Source organism: Bidens hawaiensis, unplaced genomic scaffold (assembly GCF_021521415.1).
Source record: "Bidens hawaiensis isolate Kalapana, Puna unplaced genomic scaffold, B.hawaiensis_p1.1 tig00052546_1, whole genome shotgun sequence".
NCBI lineage: Eukaryota > Viridiplantae > Streptophyta > Magnoliopsida > Asterales > Asteraceae > Bidens > Bidens hawaiensis.
The window spans coordinates 59560-83585 of NW_027499459.1; the positions used below are offsets into that span (position 1 = coordinate 59560).

At 37.9% G+C, this 24026-nt stretch overlaps 1 protein-coding gene and 1 long non-coding RNA gene across 2 annotated transcripts; one reads left to right on the forward strand and one right to left on the reverse strand.

Annotated features, from left to right (window-relative positions):
• The first annotated feature begins 16997 nt into the window (after nucleotides 1–16997).
• LOC143599713 (uncharacterized) lies at nucleotides 16998–17719 on the forward strand. Its single transcript, XR_013147338.1, has 2 exons — nucleotides 16998–17157; nucleotides 17582–17719. It is a non-coding gene; the product is annotated as an uncharacterized LOC143599713 (long non-coding RNA).
• Nucleotides 17720–17964: 245 nt separating this feature from the next.
• LOC143599712 (vesicle-associated protein 4-2-like) lies at nucleotides 17965–22584 on the reverse strand. Its single transcript, XM_077077608.1, has 7 exons — nucleotides 22311–22584; nucleotides 19832–19902; nucleotides 19582–19663; nucleotides 19383–19501; nucleotides 19212–19289; nucleotides 19006–19125; nucleotides 17965–18203 (listed from the first exon to the last, which is right to left on the reverse strand). Exons 1-7 carry the CDS (start codon nucleotides 22567–22569, stop codon nucleotides 18144–18146), a joined length of 789 nt encoding a protein of 262 aa, XP_076933723.1. The 5' UTR covers nucleotides 22570–22584; the 3' UTR covers nucleotides 17965–18143.
• Between the last annotated feature and the right edge of the window lie 1442 nt (nucleotides 22585–24026).

Here is a 24026-nt window from a genome sequence, read left to right on the forward strand (position 1 = left end):
AAAAATTTTAAAATAAAGTATACGGGATCAAATTTCAGTCTCGACAGGGACTACCATGTTTTAGAAAAGATCCGAACAGGAATCATACTAATTAAGTGACTGTCACACAGATCCATGTTCAGCTGTATTATGACATAAAGAAACAGGTTGTAAGCAGGTAAATAACTTTGAATGGTTTTCATTGCTTCTGTGATACGGGTTAGGTTCAATTAAGCTCAAAACTTAAATGGTCAACACCTCAGAGATTGTGATGTCTCCTATCTATTCTCAAAGCGTATTTGGCTTTCCCCAAGTCACCCCGAGTTGACCTCGACCCGTAGTGTCTGATAGTAAGTACTCTTCGATCTTTAGACTCTTCTTCCCGTTCACTTTCTCACATCTTGATTGAGAAGTATTAACCTTATAAGCTCTAGAATGTCTCAGTAACACTTTTTTTTTTTAAGTATTTACTCAGTTTCAGAGTCGTAAACAACTGCAAGTCCCGAATCTGGATCACTGCAGTTTCTTGACACGCTATCTTCACGGGAATCAGAACACTCACGGGCTCGTGTATGACTGGGTAATCGCTTTTCTGCCTATCATTCGGAAATATATATATGGAGACATGCACAACTCTTAAGGAGTTTCCACGTAAAATCGAGGAGATTTAGTTAGTATCACTTCTACTTTTACGCACCATAAAAAGCTACCATGACATACAATGACTGTTCTAAAGTCTTTTAGGCCTAATAACTTCACTGGTTAAGCACACAGAATCAGTATATCTATCACTTTCCAAGGTTGGATCAATTTTCTGTTAAACATAGTAAAGGAACTTCTTACGAAGTAGTAGACTTGAAAAATAATTTCATCTCCCAAAAAAATTTTAACTTCTATCGCCTCGATCAAGTCGAAGTCTTCAGGTAAACGGCTATCCTGAAGATCCAATGGATCAACTGGACCGACCACATACGAGTATGTGTCCTTCTAACTAAGTATGAACGACTAATTTTCAGCGAAAGAATAAAAACACATCATAAACCGCCCCGGTCACTTTCAGTCATCTGGTTAATGGCTATCCTCATATTCTACACGTAGAAATGAGGACCAAACATATCCGAAGATATGTCCTTCAAACTGAGGCAACCGACATAATTCTAAGCGATAGTGACTTTTTTTTTTAAACAAAGACAAGAAAACACGGTTACTCGGGATTGATCATCCCATTCAGCTCAACAAGGTTTTGAAATCGAGTTTTGTCAAACGCTTTAGTAAACAAGTCAGCGAAATTATCTAACGTATCAACCTTTTCGAGCACAATCAATTTCTTCTCAGCACAATCCCATATAAAATGATGACGGATGTCAATGTGTTTAGTTTTGCTATGCTTTACGGGATTGTTAGTTACTGAGATAGCAACAGTGTTATCAATGCAAATAAGAGTATGAGTGAAATTCAGACCATAATCGCGCAATTGCTGTTGTATCCAAAGAACCTGGGAGCAGCAGTTCGATGCTTCCATGTATTCTGCTTCACGGGTTGAAATGGCGACTGAGGTCTGCTTCTTGCACTGCCATGACACTAATCTGCCTCCAAGAAACTGACATCCACCTGTTGTTAACTTCCGATTCTGATTGCACCCTCCATAATCAGAATCTGTGTAGGCGACTAACTCCAAGTCTCCTCCTTTCGTGTACCACAACCCTAGCTTAGGCTTGCCTTTGAGATATCGCAATATCCTCTTCACACCCTTCAAGTGAGATTCCTTTGGGTTTGCCTGAAAGCGAGCACAAAGACAAACTGCAAACATAATATCAGGTCTTGAAGCAGTTAAGTACATTAAAGAACCTATGATTGCCCGATATTGGGTGGGGTCCACGTCTGCATCACTGTCTGAATCAGCACCCAATTTATGGTTGACGCAAACTGGAGTATCAAATGGAGTGCTGTCCTCCATCTTGAAGCGTTTGAGAACGTCATGGACATACTTAGTCTGATGAATGAACATCCCATCTTTCTTCTGATCAACCTGCAGTCCTAAAAAGAAAGTTAGTTCACCCATAGCACTCATTTCAAACCTCTGTTTCATGATGGCTTCAAACTCCTGACACATGGCGACTTTTGATGCAGCGAAGATGATGTCATCCACGTAGACTTGAACCAGAAGAAAGTCTCTTCCATTTCTCTTAACGAACAGTGTACTATCTATCCTTCCCCTTTCAAATTCATTCTCAAGCAAGTAATCGGATAAAGTTGAGTACCAGGCACGAGGGGCCTGATGTAGCCCATATAGCGCTTTACTTAGCTTGTACACGTGATCAGGAAAGTCTGGGTCAGTAAAACCCGGAGGTTGCTCAATGTACACTACCTCATCGACTTTACCGTTAAGGAACGCACTCTTCACGTCTAACTGGAACACCTTCATCTCCTTGTGTGCCGCAAATGCCAAAAACAGTCAAATCGCTTCTAATCTCGCCACAGGAGCAAACACTTCATTGTAGTCGATCCCCTCTTGCTGATTAAAACCCTTTACAACCAGCCTCTCCTTGTTCCTGATAATTATCCCTTTTTCATCTCTCTTGCATTTGAAAACCCATTTTGTGCCAATCGCATGCACATTTTTCGGTTTTGCAACCAAATTCCATACCTCCATCTTCTTGAACTGGGCTAACTCTTCTTGCATGGCTTCGACCCATGAGCTGTCCTTGAGAGCCATTTGATAGTTCTTTGGTTCAATCTGGCTGATGAAGCAGGTGTACAAGCATTCGTTAATGATGCCTGTATCTTTAATGCTTGTGTAAAAACAGGTGTGCTCATTCAAGCTTTGTCTTGTTTGTACACCGTCGGACAGATCACCTATCACGTTCACCAAAGGGTGATTTTTGTGAACTCTCGTAGTCAGAACCGAACTGACTTGCAGATTGTCTTCCAGGTTCGAAGGTAGCTCATCAATGGGTGATTGTTGTTGAGAGTGAAACGGATTGAAGAATTCCTCTTCTGTAGAGGGAGCAGGGGTATCGACAGCATTTGATGAGGAAGGCTGACATTCATCGTACTGCGGTCGTTGCACATAATTGTCTTCCTCATCATAAAGCATCTTCGTAGCAATTCTCTCATCAACTTCTGCACAATCCAAGTAAGGCATGTTAAAAGATTTAAAAAGCCTATCATAGTCAAAAGCCCCAGCGGGTCCCGTGCTTGGTTTTGGTGATTTGTAACTTGTGATATCAGTGTTACACACCACCTCAACCTTGCTGGTCAATGTATTAAAGATTCGTCTGTTGGGAGTCCCAACAACATATCCGACTAAAATACCTTCGTCGGCTATTTCACCAAATTTAGAATTTGTCTTTAATGTCGAACACGGGGACCCGAATGGTTCAAGACCACTCAAGTTAGGCTTTCTCCCATGCATAAGTTCATAACATGTTTTATTCAATCTTTTAACAGTTAAAACTCTATTAAGGATATAACAGGCTGTTGCAACAGCTTCAGCCCAGAACACCACAGGAAGTTTCGAATCAGCCAGCATGGTTCTGGCTCCTTCAATTAATGTTCTGTTCTTCCTCTCAGCCACTCCATTTTGTTGCGGAGTATACGGAGCGCTGTACTGGTGGTCTATCCCTTTCTGTAAGCAGAAGATCTCCATCTGATAGTTTTTGAACTCTGTCCCATTGTCACTCCTGATGTATTTAACCCTTTTCCCCATAATATTCTCAACCTTAGTAATCAAATTTATTACCATCTGAACCGTTTCATCCTTTGACTTCAGGAAATATACCCAAGAATATCGAGAGAAATCATCAGTTATCACCAAGCAGTATGATGTTCCACCTAGGCTTTTTACATTCACGGGACCGAAGAGATCCATGTGAAGTAGGTCTAGGGTACTGACTATTGAATTAACCTTCTTGGTGTGATGAGATTTCTTGTGTTGCTTTCCCTTTTTGCACGATAAGCATTGGTCTTCAAAGTTGAAATTTTTCAAGGGAACACCCAGCACCAGCCCATTCTTGACAATGTAGTTCATTTTCCGAAGATGAATATGCCCCATTCTTCGATGCCATAACTCGGACTCCGATTCAGTTGCTTTTGACAGAAGACACGATTCTTCTGTTGCCATCTCAGTCGACCTCATGTCCATAACATACGTATTCTTTTCCCTTGGAGCCTTCATTACTATCCATTCATCTGGTATCTTGAAACCAGGATACAGTACGATCGCTTCATTCTTGGTAAAGTGCACAGTGTAATCTTTGTCACAGATCTGCGATACACTCAGCAGATTATGCTTTAGTTCTTCAACAAAATTCACTTTCTCTAACGTCATTTTACCATTAGTCACCGTCCCAATTCCAGTAATCCTTCCACCACTCTCTCCAGCAAAACTCACTCTTCCTCTCTAAACAGGTTTCCATTCATGTAACAAGTTCTTGTTACCCGTCATGTGCCGGGAACAGCCGCTATCCACAACCCATAGATTGTTTGCAGCCCTGTTCAACTGTTCCTGCACGATTAAAGCAGAGGATTAAAATCTGGGGACCCAAGACCTATTAGTCTTGGGTCGATACATCCCGTACTTTGGCTGTCCAAAGTTAGTATTAGAATGATATCTGTAAGTCCTAAAAGGATACCTTCTTGTAGATTGACTATGAGGCCATCCAAACCTTCGTGAATTAAATGAATTATTACTAATGGTTTGGTTGTTAACAGGGAAAAACTGAGATCGATTTCTTTGAAAACCTGGATTAGTCCAATATCTGAACTTTGATGAATTTTCATTTTTACAATTATAGTAATTACCGTTAGTTCTATTCTCAGTTTTTGAAGGCCTCATACCTCTGAATCTCTGCTTCAGAGGGCAATCAGCAATCAGGTGTCCTAATTGATTGCATCTGAAACAACTCCTGTGTTCAACTTTCATATCAATAGTTGTTTTAGATGTTGAGGTTGCATTACTGCCCGTTTGTCTAACATATGGTGGGACATACGGGTTTAGTGGAGAATTCTTTTCAGTTGGTTTATGTTTGTCTCCACGTTTTGGTAACACTGCCTCTTCTTTTGTCTCGCTCGACTCGGATGACTTGTCCGAATTTGATGAGACAAAACTAGGAACAGAAATCTTAACATTAGAAACAGGCATACTCGTTTCGCCTTTACTAACTTCTGGATCTTTAATTGTAACCTTAACCGGAACTGTCTGACCAATTTCAACATCAACAGCTTTCTGATTACTAGGATCATAAGTATAGTTATGATTATAAGGGGGTGGAACTTCATTATATCCAATTCCTCCCCTTTTAACTGGGGAACGTTGATCACTTACGAGGTGATCAAGTATAGCGGAGGAATTTCTAAATTGCTCAAGTTTTCTGTTTAGTTCCACCACTTTCACCTGGTGATCAGCTATCTGTTTATCCCTTTCAGCTATTAGTTTGGTTTTCTCTTCTAACACTTCATAGCTAAGATCAATTACTTGTATTTTTTCAGCTAGATTGGCTTTAAGACTTCTGATATCTTTCTCACTAGCTTTTATTTTTACCTTGTAACTATTTTCTCTAGCTTTAGTGTAATGATGATCTTCTTTTAATGTTTTAAATTGAGCATCCAAACTAACAAACTGATCAGTTATTGTTTTCAATTGTTCAGACAGATTTTCACATTTCGTACAAGGGAGTTGAGTACTTACCTCGGACAGCTGGTCTGTCGCTTCTGCCATGTAAGCTTGATTTTCTCCATTCACTTTCTCACTTCCTGCAGTTTCGATGGTCACCAAATTGGCCTGTTCGAACACTTCCTCCACATGCAGATTCCAGTTGTACTCCCCGTTCTGTCTGGATATCATGGCTCTATTCTCATTACCACCCCCACTCTGTTGTGTAGACCTGTTTTGACTGCGTTCTACACGTTCATTTGTGCACTCTTTAGCAAAATGTCCATTCTGTTGACAGTTATAACACCGCACCTTTGACTTATCAAAACCTGGTCTTTCACCAACAAACTTTCTACCTGTCTTCTTCATAAACCTCTTAACCCTTCTTACAATCATCGCCATCTGCCACTGCAGATCCATCTCTTCCAGATCATCAGCATCGATCTGATCATAGTCTTCGTCTAGAGTTGCAGGGTCAACAATCTTACCATTAATGTAATTTTCGTACGAAGCAATGAAAGATGCATAGAGAGCAAACTGCTTTTCAGCAGATTTAACACTCATGGGCATCTTAGAGTAGTTGTTGTTAGGAACACTTGAAGCGAAACTACCCTTGGTTGCTTGAGGTTTAGAAGAATTTGTTCCTCCAGCTACAAAACACACATCACCATCCATGTTGAGAGTTACATGACCTTCATGTGTTGAGTTAGCGCCCGAGTCTCCCTTTGAGTAGTAAGCAGACGATTCAGACTTCGAACTTGAACATGAGTTAACTTTTGCACCATACATTCCCGGATCCTGAACCTGATCAGTTGGTGTCTCTTTTCGAACCATGTTAAGTTCAAAAGTTTGTAGTTTGTTGACTGCTGTTTCCAAGTCATAGTCGGCAAACTCTTTGTCTTCTCTCATCAAGACAGTGTACATCTCCCATTTCAGTGGGAGAGCATCAAGGAGTTTTTCCACGATCTCATCTTCTTTGTAAGTAATGGAATAATTGCTGAGTTCGGTCATTAGCTGATAATATCTCGTTATGATATCATCAAGTGATTCATTCTTCAAGTACTTGAACACAGAGAATTGGGTTTTGAGTAGTTTAATCTTTGATGCACGAATCCCCACATTACCTTCAAATCGGTTTTCAAGTGCTTCCCATAGCTCTCTAGCGGTTTTATACTTCCCGAAGGTGTGAAGAATCTCTTGTGGAAGAGCCATTGTTATCGCTGCATGAGCTTTGCTTTCAGCCTCATACATTTTCTTTTCTTCCTCTTCCATCTTGTTGTATTTCTTAATCTGATCACGACCCTCATACAAAGCAGTTGGTGGAATGTATCCATCTTGAATGCACACCCACATCTTAGCATCTTGGTATTTAACATACTGCTCAAACCGATCCTTCCAAGCCACGAAATCGGTACCCTTTAGCATCTTCGGTGCCTTAGTAGCTGAACCCGCTTCCACTTCCATCCTCACCAGTTCCGTAATATTTATTGAAGTCATCTTTTACGAAACGAAAACACAAAGAAACCCGAAAAATAAAAATTTATCCTTAACAGTACTGTAGGCGAAGTTGTGGATAACTTCGCTTAAGTCTTAACTTCACTTGAATTCTTAACTTCGCTCTCCTTTTTAAATTCGCCTGATTTGGCGAAGTTGTGAGGTAGGCGAAGTTGTGGATAACTTCGCTTGAGATGAGCGAACTTGTGAGGTAGGCGAAGTTGTGGATAACTTCGCTTGAGATGAGCGAACTTGTTAGGTAGGCGAAGTTGTGGATAACTTCGCTTAACCTTATATCTTCGCCTAAACCCTACAAACAGTAGCGGAAACTTCTCCTGATGAACACGATGATTTTGCAGGTTTGATTTCTGGATTTTGCGAGGTATGCGAAGGTGTAATGGGTTGTTTTTGATGGTGGGAGGTGAGTAGGACACAAAAACTCGGTAAACTCGTCCCGCGAATAGTCGAACGGAACGATTTCTACACTCGCGTGATAATCCCGAACCACACAATCACGAGCAAACGCTCTGATACCAATTGTAGGTTCCCAGCCGGATCTACACGGAATATCTCGTTCTAAGTAGGTGCGGAATCCCTACGTAAGACGATACGAGCGTAGAAGACGATACACGTAACACGATCAAACACACGTTACAATAAACAAAGACACGTTGTATTGCAACTGGAAACACGTGATTCACTGATCACCGATTACACAACTCGTAAACTCATTACCTCTAATTCTATTCGTCTCCTGATCTAGCCGAACCTAGCAGTTTATATAACACGACAACTTCGCCTAGCATGTTTAGGCGAAGTTGTTCCTAACTTCGCTTGTTCCACAAGTTCGCCTATATCAGCGAAATTGTGAGAACTTCGCTTACATCCAAAACACAAATCCAACTAACTCGATTACAGACACTAGACACTGAACTACTGACATCATGTACCAACAATCGGGCGGAACGGCCCGAAAGAGTTCGTGGTATTCAGGTTAACCGGGGCGGTTTGGCGAACCCCGGGGGCTCAGGAGGAATTATTTGGCCCCGGTTCAGGGTGTTAACAGTCGGTTCAGACCGGCTATTTTGGATGGAGCATCCCCGTTGGTCCCACAGAAACGAGTGCCGTGACAACAAACTTTTAAGTCCCGGCCATCATACATCAACATTGTTCCTTATTTCCACGGGATGGCTTCGAAGGACCCATATTCTCACTTGACCGATTTTTCGGCTATTTGTGGGTCTATTGGTGATGGTACGTTTGATCAGGATGAGGTCCGGTTGTGATTATTCCAGTTTTCTCTAAAAGACAAAGCAAAACTCTGGTTTAATTCGCTTCCGATGCACAGTATCAGAAATTGGGCTGAGATGCCGCAGGTGTTTCTAAAAGAGTTTTATTCACAGTCGAAGACTAGCGAGGCCCGTTCGGAAATTCGCACCTTTTCACAGTTATCTGGCGAATTATTCCACGAAGCATCTACCAGGTATAAAGATATGATCATAAAATGCCCACATCACCAAATCGAACTATGGGAACTGGTAAAGTGTTTTGTTGATGGTTTAACATATGAGGACCGAAAGCATCTTAAGGCCTCGTGTAATGGTCAGTTGCTGAACAGCCTGAGGAGGATGATTGGGATTTTTTGGAGTTTATGTGTGAAGACTCGAAATTAGAAGCAGCAGCTGAGACACGAAGACGTGGTAATTCCTCCAGGTCAGTTAAGTCAGTCACGAGTGAATCTGAAAGAATTGCTGAGTTAGAACGTGAACTGGCTGGGTATAGAAAGGGTAAGAAGAAAGAAGTCGGGAAAGTTGGTGTTAAATTCTCGGTTTGTGAAGATTGCGGTGAACTCGGGCATAAGGCAGAAAATTGCCCCGAATTTTATGATGACAAGGAGGATGATACTAAAGAGGTTAATTATGCTTATGGGGATTCCAAGGGCCAAGGGTTCAATTCAGATACTTATCACCCGGGCCTGAGGAATCACCCGAACTTTCATTACGGGAGCGTGTCTACTCAGTTGAACCCGAACTTTCAGGAGTCAAGTCAGGATAGGTCGCAGGGTAATTACTGCCAGGGCGGTTATCAGCAGGGCTTGTATAATTAGAATCGGGGATATAACAGAGACGGTAACCGGGGTGGAAATTCTTCGGGTAATCAGGACCAGCAGAAAGGGTCATCGGGAAATTCAGATGAGTCGGTGCACTCAAAGTTAGATGCATTGTTGAAGGTTATGACTGATCATAAGGCTGAAACAAAGCAACAGTTCGAGTTACGAGATGAATCGTCAGAGGAAATGTTAAAGCAGATTGGTCAGCTCGCAGACGTGGCAAAGTTACAGAAGAATGCGGGTCAACTCTCGAGTGATACTACAGTCAACCCGAACCACTATTGCTCTAGCTCCAGGAAGGGAAACAATGTGCACATCAATGCGGTAAGTCTTTTACCTAATTTTGAAATTTCTAATGTTGAAGTTGATTCACCACCGCAGTTTGTTGAAGCGGTGGTGGATGATTTTAGTGATGAGAGTGATTGTGTCGGTCAAAATGAATCAATTTTTCAAAATGAATCAGAACTAAAAACAAATGAAATGTCTTTTTGTGAAAATTGCACATGTGAAAAATGTTTAAATGGTAAATTGACCAACATGAGAGATGAGGAGGTGGAGAATAATACCATCTCAAGTAAACTCCAAGACCCAGGAGTGCCATTTTTATCAATTCAAATTGGGAAATTTAAAACTGATCGGGCACTTCTAGATCTTGGAGCATGTGTTAGTATCATGCCCGGTAGTTTATATGATCAGTATGAATTTGGCCCGTTAAAAAGGGTAAACACCACCGTGGTGTTGGCGGACCAAACTCTTACACTTCCTCAGGGCATGGTGACTAATGTAATGGTTCAGGTGGAGGAATTTTTCTACCCGGTTGACTTTCTTGTACTTGACTATGCTAAATGTGTCAATAATACACAACCGCAAGTCATATTGGGTAGGCCATTCCTTGCAACAACACATGCGGTAATTGATTGTGCTAACGGGGTTTTGGGAATCAAGTGTGGAGACCGGCATAAACGGTTATCATTGTTTGAAAATGCTACTAACCCTCTTGTTGACAAGTGTGTATCCTTGGACAAGGATCATACAAAAGAGGAACATTTTGTGATTGACAGGTTATATAAGAAGGAATTTGAGAAACAACAGACTGAGAAGGTGGTAGAGATAGGTAGCCGACCAAGGAAGAAGAAGGTTAGGCATCCACCCACCCAAAATGATCAAGAGTGGAGATTGAGGATGTTCGGGCCAGATCCTGGCCTATCGGAAGACTGGCAACAAACGATTGAAGAAACGCGTGCTTATAATGAGAAGGTTGCACGGGAGCGGGCCAGACGCCCACCTTGAATGCCATAAAAGTTTCAAAAGGGTGGTAATTGTACATTTTGTATATTTTTACTTTGCATTTTGTTTTAGTTTTTTTTATTACTAATTGTATTTTAAGCGTACCATCATAGCAAAAGCTAAGTGTGGGGATACTTCATGAGAAAAGTTGGGATTTTGATGTGTTCGATAAAGTTTTTGTCAAAAAACGAGGTTTCAGTGTGCTTTCATGTTCTTTTTGCTATGGTTAATCCAGATATGTGTATATTATGTTGTATTTTGAAATTTGTGGGTGTTGTTCACTATAAACCCTCACGAGACCTTACTAGTCCACCCGGGCTACCGGGGGGTTTAAAGGGCTTGTTGCATACGCTAAATGCAATCGTGATTCCTACGAAAGTGAGTTAGGTCTTTTAACGTTTTTAACTTGTTTAACAAAATTTATTATGAAATGACTTAATTCGGCTCGGCAATTGTTTTAATAAAATTAACAGAAAATCATTTTTATAACTCTTAAAAGACCTATGTCTTACACTTGTGAGAAGCTTGCTTCTACACGTCTCGAGATTTTGTAGGTTCGGTTGTCAATTTTGGTACTTGGTTGAGACGAGAGAATACGAGTGTTTACGAGAGTTCGCGAGCCAACTGGTCCTTTCCAGTCTCGTTGATATCAGGTGATTTTAGTTTCATAATCTATTTTGTTTTTATTAGTTTAAATGTTGTCACACCCTCAAAATCCACTAACGGAGTTTTATCGTCAGAGGGTGTGAACTAACACGATCGGAATCATTAGTTATAATCAAACCATAAGTAAAGTTTTCAAAACCACGAAAACATATAAGTATGAATAAGTGTGGAAGCGTAAAATCATAAACCAAGTGTTGCGTCACGCAGGACGACTTAAAACCTAATTAATAACAGTTTAAAAACAAGTTTGCAAAAACAATAGAGTTCAGTGTAATGCATGTTCCTATACCGCGCGCCCGCCTCGGCTACCTGAGAATAACATACTAAAATTGTCAACACGGGGTTGGTGAGTTCACAAGTTTATATAAATAAAGCGTTTGTGTTTTGCGTTTTGCGTTTGCGTTACCAGATAATGTTAAATCAATTATATATCTATAGGTAGCTAGCCTATAAAACAAGTATTACTAAGTGTTCGACACCGAAGCTGACTGTTTATCAATTGCCTTGCCACCATGTCTATCCCGACAATGGAAAAATGTGTTAGCCAAGATTACACCCACTCAACCTCCAGTCGAGTTTAGCGTTGGGTGGGGTTTATCAAACCCAGTAGTACTACTCAACAGTGACTCGCTATTATCCAATATTAAACGGTTCGATGTTATGAATGACTTTAGTTGTTTCGTTTGCCACTTAGCCTTTACAAGTGATATATAACTAAATAACAAAATCTAAAGCGTTTTGGAGTATGTATTCTCCCCCAAGTAAAAGCGTTTAAAAGAGTAAAAGGGGAACGTGAAACTCACTGTTTGCGAAGAATTCAAAAACAAGTCAACCAAGAGATGCGTGTCACAGAAAATCCTCACTAGCGTTCTAAAACAAGAATGAGATTTTCTAAGTGTTGGAGCTATTATTGAGTCTCTAGACTCGGCACATAATACCTATGCATGAGATACGTTTCGTGTTTCGTTTGTGAATTGTGTGTGACTCAACAAACACATTGGTGATACGTTACATGTGTGAACAACTACTTACGTGTCAAGTATTAATATCGTACATTACTAGCAATCATTCCCCACAAGGGCAATTTAGTCAAAAACATAGCAATTATCTAGCAACAAGCACATTTCATGTATTTTCATATAGTTCAGCAGTTAGTTCTATCAAGACAGATTTCTACTTGAAAGATTACTCTATTCAATAGATCATAACATATCAATTAATTCACCAAAAATCGTCACAAAAGCAGACATGAGTTAGGTTTCCAGAAATATTTTATTGTATTTTTATTCCACATAGATTTCTCACAATGGTCAAAACATTACAGTAAACTCACAGCAGTCAGAATCATGCGCAACAGAATGATATTTGTTATTCCTGTTAAATGGTAATTCCAATTAATACAAGACCAATTGGGTTAGGTTCTTAACTCAACATGTTAACTTCCAGAAGTGGAACCAACCCATTTGGTCTTGTGGTTTATGAGATATGATAATTACAAAACAGCCTAACAGCAGGTCTCACAATTCAGATTTGCACTTCATTTTTGTAAAATAATAAAAGTCAACTTTTACACGTCCAAAAATTACAAACTTGGACTTTATAGAAACTAGACTCAACCTAGTACACTGTAGTGTTAAGAATCTCGACCAATTAACACATTAACATTCAGTTACAGTCGTCTAAACATAAACTTAACAATCTGTCCAGTACCAGTTTACATCAAAACTTAACATAATAACAATCTATGAACCATAATCCATGCATATAACACTGTAGCCACAATATTTACCAATCATGTATATCAATATCACATTACACACATAGTTAGGGTTTTTCTTGAAAGTTTATATCAAAGAACAAGTGATTAACAAACAACAATAACACAACTAGTTATCAATTCACTAGCTAATCATCATCAAGTATATGATCAAACCCTAACTCATCTTAATCATCACTTTCAAGAGTCTAGGGTTTTGATTAACCCATTCAATATCAAAATTAAACACAAAGAATGCATAGAGTAGTTGTTAATACCTTCCTAGCACCTTAATTCTTCAACCAAACTTGAAAAATCTTTGTATGTATGTGTGTGTAGTGCGACGGTAGCCAATGGAGAAGGGGAGGGGGGGCCGATCGGGTTTGGGAGGGAGGGAAGGGGTTAGGGTTTTGTTATTATTTAATAATAATATGTTACACAAAAGTCCCTCCTCTTTTAGTTATTACTTTTCTAGCATAAAATAGCTTTTTGCATCTTGAGTTAATGTTCTACACATAATTATCAAATAACACATAAACCTAACACATAATTATCAAATAATTATTGTTTTGATGTTTGTCGTTTGTTCACCAATGGTTTGCGTCAACTCGTTTGCGTTTCGGTGCAATCCCGAAAGACTACATGTGTAGTGATTGTCAAGCGTCATTTAAAACCCTAGTTTAAATGTAATGAGATGTGCATTATAGATCAAGTGATCTTAAGTTTGAATTGACGGAGTTTGAATTAACGGAGTTAACCTGAAATTGACGAGTGTCACAAATGTAAAAAGTGTAATTGTATAATTGCTAGTAGAACCATCACATTTGAGCCCCGAGTTTTAAATTGCTTAACAGTCAAAAAGTCAATTTCAACCCCGTCCCTCAAATGTTAATTAATAGTTTAAATATTTTAACATTGAGGACAATGTAAACCTCAACTGTGGGGATAGGGGAAATTTGAAAATTTTAGCCCGATAGTACCTCGAAGATTGTTCGGAAACCAAAGTTGTTAACTGTTAATTATTGCCATTAATGCCAAGTTATAGGTTTCTGGTCTTGGTTGGTTTTTCAGCTTCTCGATAGTCTAATTCACAAATGTTTTCATAACGAGAAGTTGAAAATGGGGTTGTTTTGGCGGGGATAACGAGTCATGGGGACAGGTACACATGTTTATGTCGGTAACCTAATTCCTCCGGTATGTGTGTGAGTTTGACCACATATATATAATACACATATAATACATAGTACACACATGTCATTTGAGTGCTTTCATCGAGAGTGATTTGATTGTCTCATGGATCGGGATCGTAGTTGGCATAAATGCAAAAGTGATAGAGGCAATTAGGTTAAGCCTCGTCTGGGTGAGTGATAGTGTGGGTACTGGGGGTTAAGGCTCATACATTATACATATGAGCGTAGGTAATGTGAGGGGCGGGGGGTTGGTTCCCTTAGAAAACATTTCTTAGACCTATTCTTTCATTCGATTAACCCCGATGTATATTACGAGACGATCCGGCTTAATAGGTTTCTTTGTATTTGGATTTGTTCTTGTATTTGTATTTGTCCAGTATTAAGCATCACGTTTATTATGCTTAAAAAATTAGCAAAAAGCCAAAAAGTCCGTTTATATTCAGTTATGTAATTAGTAGTTCGTTTGTGTCTGTAAAAAAAAAAGATGAGATCTATGTTTATGTTAGTTTTGTTTATTAGTTGTTATGTTATAAGCCGGGTCAGATCGTTTGAGCTACTTGAAAAATTCTCTTCCATACCCTTACACCTGGCCCCGTTACAACCCATTTTAAGTCCTCTTGATTTGCATTTGTGTCAAAGCAGTTTATGGATGGATAGTTCGTACTGGGTACTGAGAGCAGAGTGATACTAGCACATCTTTTGCTAGTCCAGATATTAAACAGAGATGAGGGATGTTATATTATGAGGGGTATGAGCATGTGTGCCTTAACCGGAAACAAAGTACACTCGTCTGGGCGACTCTATTGTTTTTATTATAACACTTAACCTTATTTGTGGGATGTCAATCTAGAAAGTGTCAGTCTGGGAAACTGGGTATGACCTTAAACCTTACTAGCATTAATGGTGATAATTTACATACCTATGATGGAGGTTGATGTTTACTTTATAGTTTGCTTGAGGGCAAGCAAAAGATAAGTGTGGGGATGTGATGGTCGGGTATTTTGTATATATATTAGTTTATTAATTATGTAGTTTTATTGAGTATATTATTAGAACTTTGGTACTTCATACGTGCTTTTGTATTTCAGGTCATTGATCGTTAAAGATGCTAAATTGGAGACTTTTACGAGCATGGAATGATATCTCGGGAAGACCATAGCATGATTTCATGTCTTGGGAAGTGTTACAAGGATACGGGAAGAGCATGGATGAGAAATCATAAGCCGATGCTAAAACTGAACAAGATGGGTTGGCAAAATGCGACCAAGAAGTAAAACGGGCATATCCTGGGCTAAAAAATGAGTTACGGGAGCCATATATATGAATTTTGGGTTTCTCGATGAGAGGAATCTGAATATGAGGTTTTCTTAGGTCGCGATACGCGATGAGATGGTCATATAGCCATCGCGTATCGCGATGAACATAAAAAACGGGGAAAAACGGATTTTGACCTATATCTTCTATTTTACGAACCATAATCAGTTTGGACGACTTCCAACAGCTATTTGGCGATTTTGGGTGAATTCCAGGGCTACCAATCATCTCTTAATCAATCCTAATGGCCTTCCTCATCATAATTGAAGATCTATCGATGACGATACTCGGCTAATCTCATAGAATCTCACCCGGGAATGTATAGTTTGTAATTATTTCAGTTTTCTCATGTGACTAAGAACAATTTTGTATAATTTTTTATGGTTGATATATGATTATTGATGTTTGGTATTTCTGTGTATTCAGTCGGTTTAGGTTTACGTGGTCTGAACGATTTGTTACTACTTGCTATAATAATTGATCATATGACTGTTTGATTAGATTGAATACGATAAAACATATAATTGATCTTAACTGAGTCACACTGGCAGGGACTGTTTGATAACCAGTGCCGTGTGTAAAGCGATTGTTGATGTCTAAGGTTTTGTCTGATTGATCAGTCTGTAGTTAACCGTTAATAATTAATCTGTTAGGTTGCATGAGATCACTGTAGATTGCTTACTTGAATTCCCATGTGTGATTTGCTTTTGTTAATTGATTGAAACTTGTTTATTTGTTTGTTTGCTTAATCTCTAAATTCAATTTAATTGCTTGTGTGATCAGCACTAAATCTGTTACTTCATAATATTAAATCTTGCTTACATGATTTGCATTGACCACATACTCCTGGTGGATACGATACCTTACTTACTCTATCTATATAGTTTAATTAGGTTTTTGAATGACTCAAACGACGGTCATCAGTCGCCCCCAACCTAATACATAGATCTGCCCCTGTGTGCATGCCGTTTTTGTCTGATGTGGATGGGGCGTCTTCCCATTACGGATGCCCTATCACTTTTCAAAGTCAAAACACAAACACAAATACTTGTTCTTCTCATAAGTCTGAGTTTTATCGATGCATCTAAGAAATTATTCAATCGAACATTCTCCGCTCTAGATTTTAGGAATAGCAACATGGGCTAAAAGATTTGTCCATGTCAAAGAATTTACACCGAGAGTCCTGATAAATAATGATTGAGACGAGATTCTGCATATTAAAACCACGAAACGCACGGTTTCTATTCACAGTTATTTTCTGATTTGAATTTGAAAGTGTTTTAGGACCCCTCTGATTATCCTAACGTTACAAAGTATGAATCCCCAACATTAACCAGTTTAACTTTAGTTAAACAAACGCGTTTAAGACTCAATTCCTTTGAAGATAACAAAATCCGCTTGTTGTGGCTAGGATCCGTTAGAACAAGGCCGATTACAGCAATGGCCGTCTGCATCTTCTCATATTACAATATAATTGTTGGCTTTTGATCTCTTGTATCTTGAAACTATCGAAACATTTATTTGTTTTAATAATAAACTGACACTATAAATTGAACTCAGGATCATGTCACAGGTAAATTAACTATCACTTAATACACCACTAGCTAGAAAGTAGAAACCATGGCTTCTATGTTTGTGAAATTGGTTGCAACACTTTCACTTTGCCTCATGCTTGTCATATTGGCAGAAAGTAGATCCACCCACATTGGTAAGTCATCTAAATTCCCGGTTAATCGGTATCGTAAACTATTGAAACCGACTGAACAGCTCAATTCAAAGCTTGGTTTCAACTTTATACTGTTCGGTCTTGAAACCGACCAGTTAATCCGAGCCAACCATATTAAACTACACGTATACTTTTAGTTTCAAGTTTTAAATATATATTTACGTATATGTCTAATCTTGACGAAACCATCTAATCAGCTTAAAAACAGAAAAATATAGAATAAAATTAAACGCTACAAACCGTCAAACGGTTTGGTTTGCAAACCAAGTCACCCCAACAATAGTTACTAGTTTGGCTCGAAATCATATCAAACCCGGACTACAAAATCCCTTCGTTTAAAGCCTTTTGGTGATTCGGTTTACACAACTCTGAAACATTAAGACATTGTCTTCTTTTATATGAACAGGTTTTCAGAAGCCAGATTCGGTCGTTACATGTAACCAAGTTATTGGTGCGCAGACAGGAGATGACTGCACCACCATTAGCACATCATTTAAGTTGGGTTTGGAGTCGTTTTTGGCGATCAACCCTAACATCAATTGTGCTTCAATCTTCGTGGGTCAATGGATTTGTGTTGATGGAACTGTGACCAACTGATGACGACCAGAGAATTAAACCAAGTGTTTTTATCTGAATCAATAATGAGCTAGATGAACTCCAATCAGCTCGGGTTTATGTTGTAATTTCATATTTACAAGTTGTACTCGTTAGTTTATGTTTTTTGGTATTAAAAGTAATGTTTGAAAATATTCCGCTCGTTCTACCTGTTCCTGTTTTGACATGTTCCTGAACTTGAAATATAACACGAATCGACTCAACTCACGAAAGCTTTTTACATTGTAAACATGTTTTAACAATTTGTCTTGTTTCAGACTTTTTGTTCACAAAGTGATTCTCTTACACATGAAATGATACAAGTCGAATTTAAAAAAAGATTAGTTGTACAGTTGACCAACCTTTTCGTGTTATTACACCGAGTCTACACCTTCAACTTGTTGCCGGGCCAGGTATCTCTCTCTTCTTTCCTTCTACAAGAAACAAGAAAAATGCAAAGGGGAACATTACAATTTAGAGGTGTAAATCGTTGACTTCTTGTTGAACCAAAACACAACGCATGTATATAAAAGCTAAAAATTATACTTATAATATACAAATAAGTATAACTGATAATTTATAAACCACAAAATTCATAATTTATATATACTAAAATTGAAGTTATTAGAGTTTATATACTAAAGTTTGGGGATTTGATTTTAGACGAGCCAAACGAGACTTTTAATTACAAAATGCCATATAGCTTTTAAGCGTGTGTGTGGGAGAGCGCGCGCGCGCGTGCATATAAATTTGAGCTTTAACTGAAACGAGCCAACAAAAGAGCCACGATGTGAGCTAATCTCGGCTAGTTTACAGACCGATCAGCTCGTTCACGAACCGAGCCAGGTCGACGTGTTTACAAACTGGCTGATTTCGAGCGAGCTTTTTTCGAGCGGATTGTAAGCTTTTCGAGCAGCGCTAATTGTTGTTAACCAAAACACGACCCATATATATTTATTCTTCTCAAAAAAATTTATTCTAACCTAGACAAACTTAAAAATCGTGTATAAACACGAACCATTAAACCCATTTATCTGAACGAATCAAACGGGCTGACTGGTTGTAAACTGGTTATTATCAAGCTGTAAACGTGTTAAATGGGTTGTATTAAATGGGTTAAACCGATTGTTGGCCGACTTGTTTAATTAAAAGGGTTAAACATGTCACCGAACACAACCCCTTTCATTTAACGCGCTAGATTTGACAATCAAAAAGTTCATATTAGCGAAAGCTCACCCATTCGTCTATAACAAGACCTTCACCAACAACTTTGGTCCCAATTTCCTCTGGAGGCTTCTTGCGGGATTCAAGAGCAGCCTCCGCCTCGGCCAACCGCAGCTTCAGTTTTTCCAGGGCCTAAAGTATTTATTTATTTATTTTCAATTTATGTAACGATAAATGTATTTTACTTATACAAAAGAATGCATAATAATAAAACTTACAGGACTGGGATGTTCAACATCTAGAAAAACAACTTGCAATATCTGTTCCACCGCCACTTGGTCTTTCTGCTCATCAAACTGAGTCCACAAGAAATATTCAATTAAAAACAACACAAAAATACGATAAAATATTCAGACAATATTATAAATTGAGAAAGAATTATAACTCACCAGCTCAGGTACATAATCCATCATCCCTTTGACTTTCAGGCTCATGATTTTGAATTTCACTTTCCGTTTAAGCTCCACTGGTCTTTCATTGTTTTCTGGAGGCTCCACAAACTTAAAAACTATCAAAACAAAAGATTAAACTCATAAGCATTTTTTTGTATTTATAACTTTACAAAAACATGTAAACGAATGTTATTACCAGTGGCAATAATGGTCTCGCCAGGAGCAAGAATAGCACCAGGTGGACGCATGAAGCAGCTTTTTGGCGCAGTTGTTTGAAACTTCAGCAAAAAAGAAAAAAACATTTATTAAATGGAGGATTTAATTCTACGGATGGATTTAAGTTCTAAAAAATAGTACAAAGTAAAACTTGGACATTATACTTGTACAACTACATACAATAATATAGAAAACTATTACAGCGGGTTTTAATAAGTTTATAATCATACCTTGAAAGCTACATGAGACTTGCTGGTGTTCTTGATCTTAATAGCACTTTGGACTTGCTTACCAGGTTCGTCTAGAAAATTTAAAGATAAAAAAATGAATACATTTTTTAAACATATAGCATATGCACATAAAAGCAAGAAAGAGCAATATGCTCCAAAAATAAAAGAAACATATTTACAATCTTTAGGCTATTGATAAAGCTTGTTTCTAATATTAAAACAAATCAAAGTGACATGAATATTTTTGAGTTTCTAGCATTGTCAATAATGTTTAGTTGTTAAATATAAAGATGTTAACCTTTTAAATAACTATTACTTGTTTGAAGTTTATTACTGATATGAAAAGAAAGCCAAACATAAATAGAACTCACTGTCACAAGGACCATATGCATCTATAGATAAAGATGTATTTAACTCTTTTCTTGTTTATAAGTCAATTACTAGAAGCTTTAAAAAATAATACTTGCATAGAGCATTCTAACCAATATTGCAAATTTGCTCATGGGCCCTAATAGAAGCTATTTTTCCCAGTTCTCCCCCACACTTGTAACTGCTAATAGGTCACAGGTAAGATCAGTTAGAGGAGTAGCATAATCTGCTGTTACGGCTTACGTGCTTTCAAAGCATGATGACCCTCATTCAATTAGGACAAAGCTTTAATAAATCAAGGGATTGCAGCTTCCATGTTAGGCACATGTTTATTATGTTGCTTTACTTATGAAATTAAGGATAAGGTACTTTTTCCATCCCAAGACATACAAAAACACAAAATCACGTTCTAATATTCTATGGGCTCATGACACGTAAAAACACATAAAAGCATTATCATTTCAATCTGATATGTTAAACTAATTCTTTTTTAAACAAAATCAATCCTGTTGACCAAAGTGGCAAAGTCAATACCATGAATATTTTGCAATCGCTCTAATATAGAAAAATAGGTAATTTAACTGGAAAGATTCCCGGTGAAAGAAAATTTTGGCAATTATCATGTGAAGGAAGGTTTAACAAAATGGTACAATACATATTGTTGACCAAACACCAAAGTCAATACCACGAATATTTTGTAATCATTATAATAGAGACAAATTGTTAATTTAACTGGAAAGATTCTCAGTGAAGGAAAAGTTGTGCATTTTTCATGTGAATAAAGGTTTAACATAATGGTACAATACATATTGTCCCTGGTTTCACTCTTGTCCTGTTTGTCTCTACACTCCTTTCCCTATTTCTCTGGGTTGACTTTAGTTTTATAGATTCTGATGTTCTTTAATGTAATTTCCTTACAATAAAGTCACAGCATCTTTAATTCCTAGACTATAACTAAAATCTATAAGTCATATTCCATATTAACTAGTTAAAGTTGATGCTTGGCTGAGTTTAAATGCCCTGTTAATAAACATGGTAAAAGACAAAATTCTTATAGCTATGAGTGTTTCTATAAAAAAAAATTTGAACCTATCTCCAAACACCAATAAACTTGGTGAGGACGTAACTTTAATCATCAATTTGATTATTTCTAACATCTCCCTTGAATAATAACATACTCATCCACCACTCCTAATCAACACAATGGCTAATTATGTCTTCTAACTTCAAATAGGGGTATGCATAAAGTGATAAAACCGAAAAAACTGACATGAAACCAAAAAAAAAACGAGAAAACCAAAACAAAAAACGATGGTATTTTTTGTGTAAAACCGAACCATGCATGTAACAAAAACCGAACCGAATGTACAAGATTTTCATTTTCTTTTTTCACTTATAAAGTAATTTATAACGATTTAATAAATACGTAACCACCCTTCAAAAATCAATTAGTTATTAATTAAAAAAATAATAATTTTTGCTCAAATTTCTTTTTTCAGCCCAAACTTTTCAAGCTAAAATAACCGAACCCAAACCGAAAAAAAAACGTGACATCAACTAACTTTCTAATCTAACATTCGCCTCATCAATAATAACTTCTTTCGTCCGAACCACTTGGCAATACAAGTACTCCAATTTCCAAATCTACCAAAATAAAAAACCATAACCTAATCACACCCACCAGAATAAGCAAAACACTTCACCTACCTCCAAACAAGTATCAGCACATTTATAACCAACCAAACCTACCTACCTGTTCCTAATCACATTCATACTTTCTACAAAAACAAACAACTTAGTATCACCAAATTAGTGACAAATACTCTCAAAACAATCATAAACTCGAAACCTAATGCGGCTCGATTTCATTCCTTTCAAATCACAACACCTAAACATAACCGTCAAATAAACTAATAATCATGCACCTCGATTATTATTTTCTTTTTGAAAAAAAAACACGTATTTTTAATGCTTAAACCCAATTACTCGATTCATTTATTTAAAAAAAATAAATTAAAATAAAATTGTACAACCCAATAAAAAGAAATAATTAACTAGAGAAAGTTTGAAATAGATCTCAAGAATTATGAAAGGTGAATAATATTCTTACAAGGGAAATAGAGTTTATTCCGTGGATCAAGCCTTAGACGAGGTCGTGTAGGAAGCAGAGATCTGGCGACTGATGATACGGAGGTGGTGGAGCTATGGTGGTTGTTACTATTAGTAGTTGTACGAGTGGTGTATCCTTCAATCTGATAGGAAGAAGAAGATGAGGAAGTGGTATTGGAGCTCTGGAACGGTAGCTTGAATAACCCCCAAACCTTGCTGCTGGTGTCCGACGACGAGTGTCTATCGTCAACCATGGCCATATCTCCGGTCAATTAGATTATTATTACACAAGCCAAGCGTCTTCTTTCTCTGTCTTGGAAATAATAACACCTCTCTCTCTTTCTCTTTCTCTTTCTCTCTCTCTTGAAATGTGTTTTCTTTTACTTTCACATGGACTTTTATATTGAGACAAACTCCCACGAATGACACCAATGAAGACACAATAAGTTTAATCTAGACGTAACCTAATATCTCGCCCAAGGATGGATTAATATCTAAACAAACCTTCGATAGGTTCAGCTTAATATTTTGTGACGATAATATTACGAATGGTTATGAGTTCCAAAGGTGATGACATGCAAAACAAAACACCGTGAGCTCGTTACGAGAAAGGGAATCAGTATAGTAAGTGGTGAATATGTATGCTAGGAATAAAGAGACTGGAAATCCTTTTACCATTGAACCTCATTCTGTATTTATAGCCAGATGGAGGGAGAAGGGTTTGACCGGCCGTCCCACTCAATGGAACCTTTGATTCTTATCGTTGAGCAATATATTCAATCCTGATTGGTTGGACAGTCTGGCATATTATATTCTTTCATTTAGGGCAGGTACCACATTGGCCTATCCTTGTTGGTCCATCGTGCGTTCGTACCTTTGCCAGGATTACTGACTAGCGGTTCTCCGCCCCGTGTTTGCCCATGATGAGTCTTCCGCTTATGCTTATTATCTCACATGGTTACATATATTTCCTTCGCGGCGGATCTGTGCCTTCCCGCGGAGAATACGCTTTCCGCGGGGGGTTCCTTTTGCCTTGTAGTCAGTCTTATTGTTTGTATGGTGTGTCTGGTACCTTACCTTCACAAATAGAAATGTAGTTAATGAAGTATTTATCTAACATATTGGCTTGAGATTTAAGTGTTGACTTACTCAACATTTCATTCACCTTTTCAATCTCTCATTTTTTGAATCTTAAAATCTACTCCATAAATGAACTTTAGAAAGAGAGACTCGATGATACCAAAAAAATTTGAAGATTGCATAGTTTGTATCGAGTTTGAAAGTAGAGGATAAAAAATAAAACTATTTTGTTTTGCTCAGTGCAAAACTTGAGTGACTTCATGTTCAATGTTTCATCTCGTTCTTGATTAAATATTTCATTTAGTTTTTGAGGTTTAGGTATTGTTAATGGTACCTAACTAGCGAAAAATGGTTATTCAACCAAAAAGTGACATATATTAACTTTAATGTACGATATAAGATTTTTCTAAGGCGCTTTAAGAGTTGATTCTAACGAATAACAGGTTCTATGGACCTATGTGTGATTTTTATTAACATAAGGTGTCTAATATTGCTTATGATTTGTAAATTAACTAAACTACCTTATCAAATTGTGAAAGTGACCACTAGATGTATTTGGCAGCCATCGCAAGTTATGCGGGTGATCAGAGGGTTTTGTCATATGCCTTTCCTCTTGAGGTCCAAGATTCGAAACCAA

Coding starts and splice junctions, on each gene's coding strand:
- LOC143599712 (XM_077077608.1), bottom strand. CDS start 22,569: ATGGCCATGGTTGACGATAGACACTCGTCGTCGGACACCAGCAGCAAG. Junction 19,903..22,310: donor GAATAAACTCTATTTCCCTT/GTAAGAATATTA, acceptor TAAATTTTCTAG/ACGAACCTGGTAAGCAAGTC. Junction 19,502..19,581: donor CGAGACCATTATTGCCACTG/GTAATAACATTC, acceptor TTGTTTTGATAG/TTTTTAAGTTTGTGGAGCCT.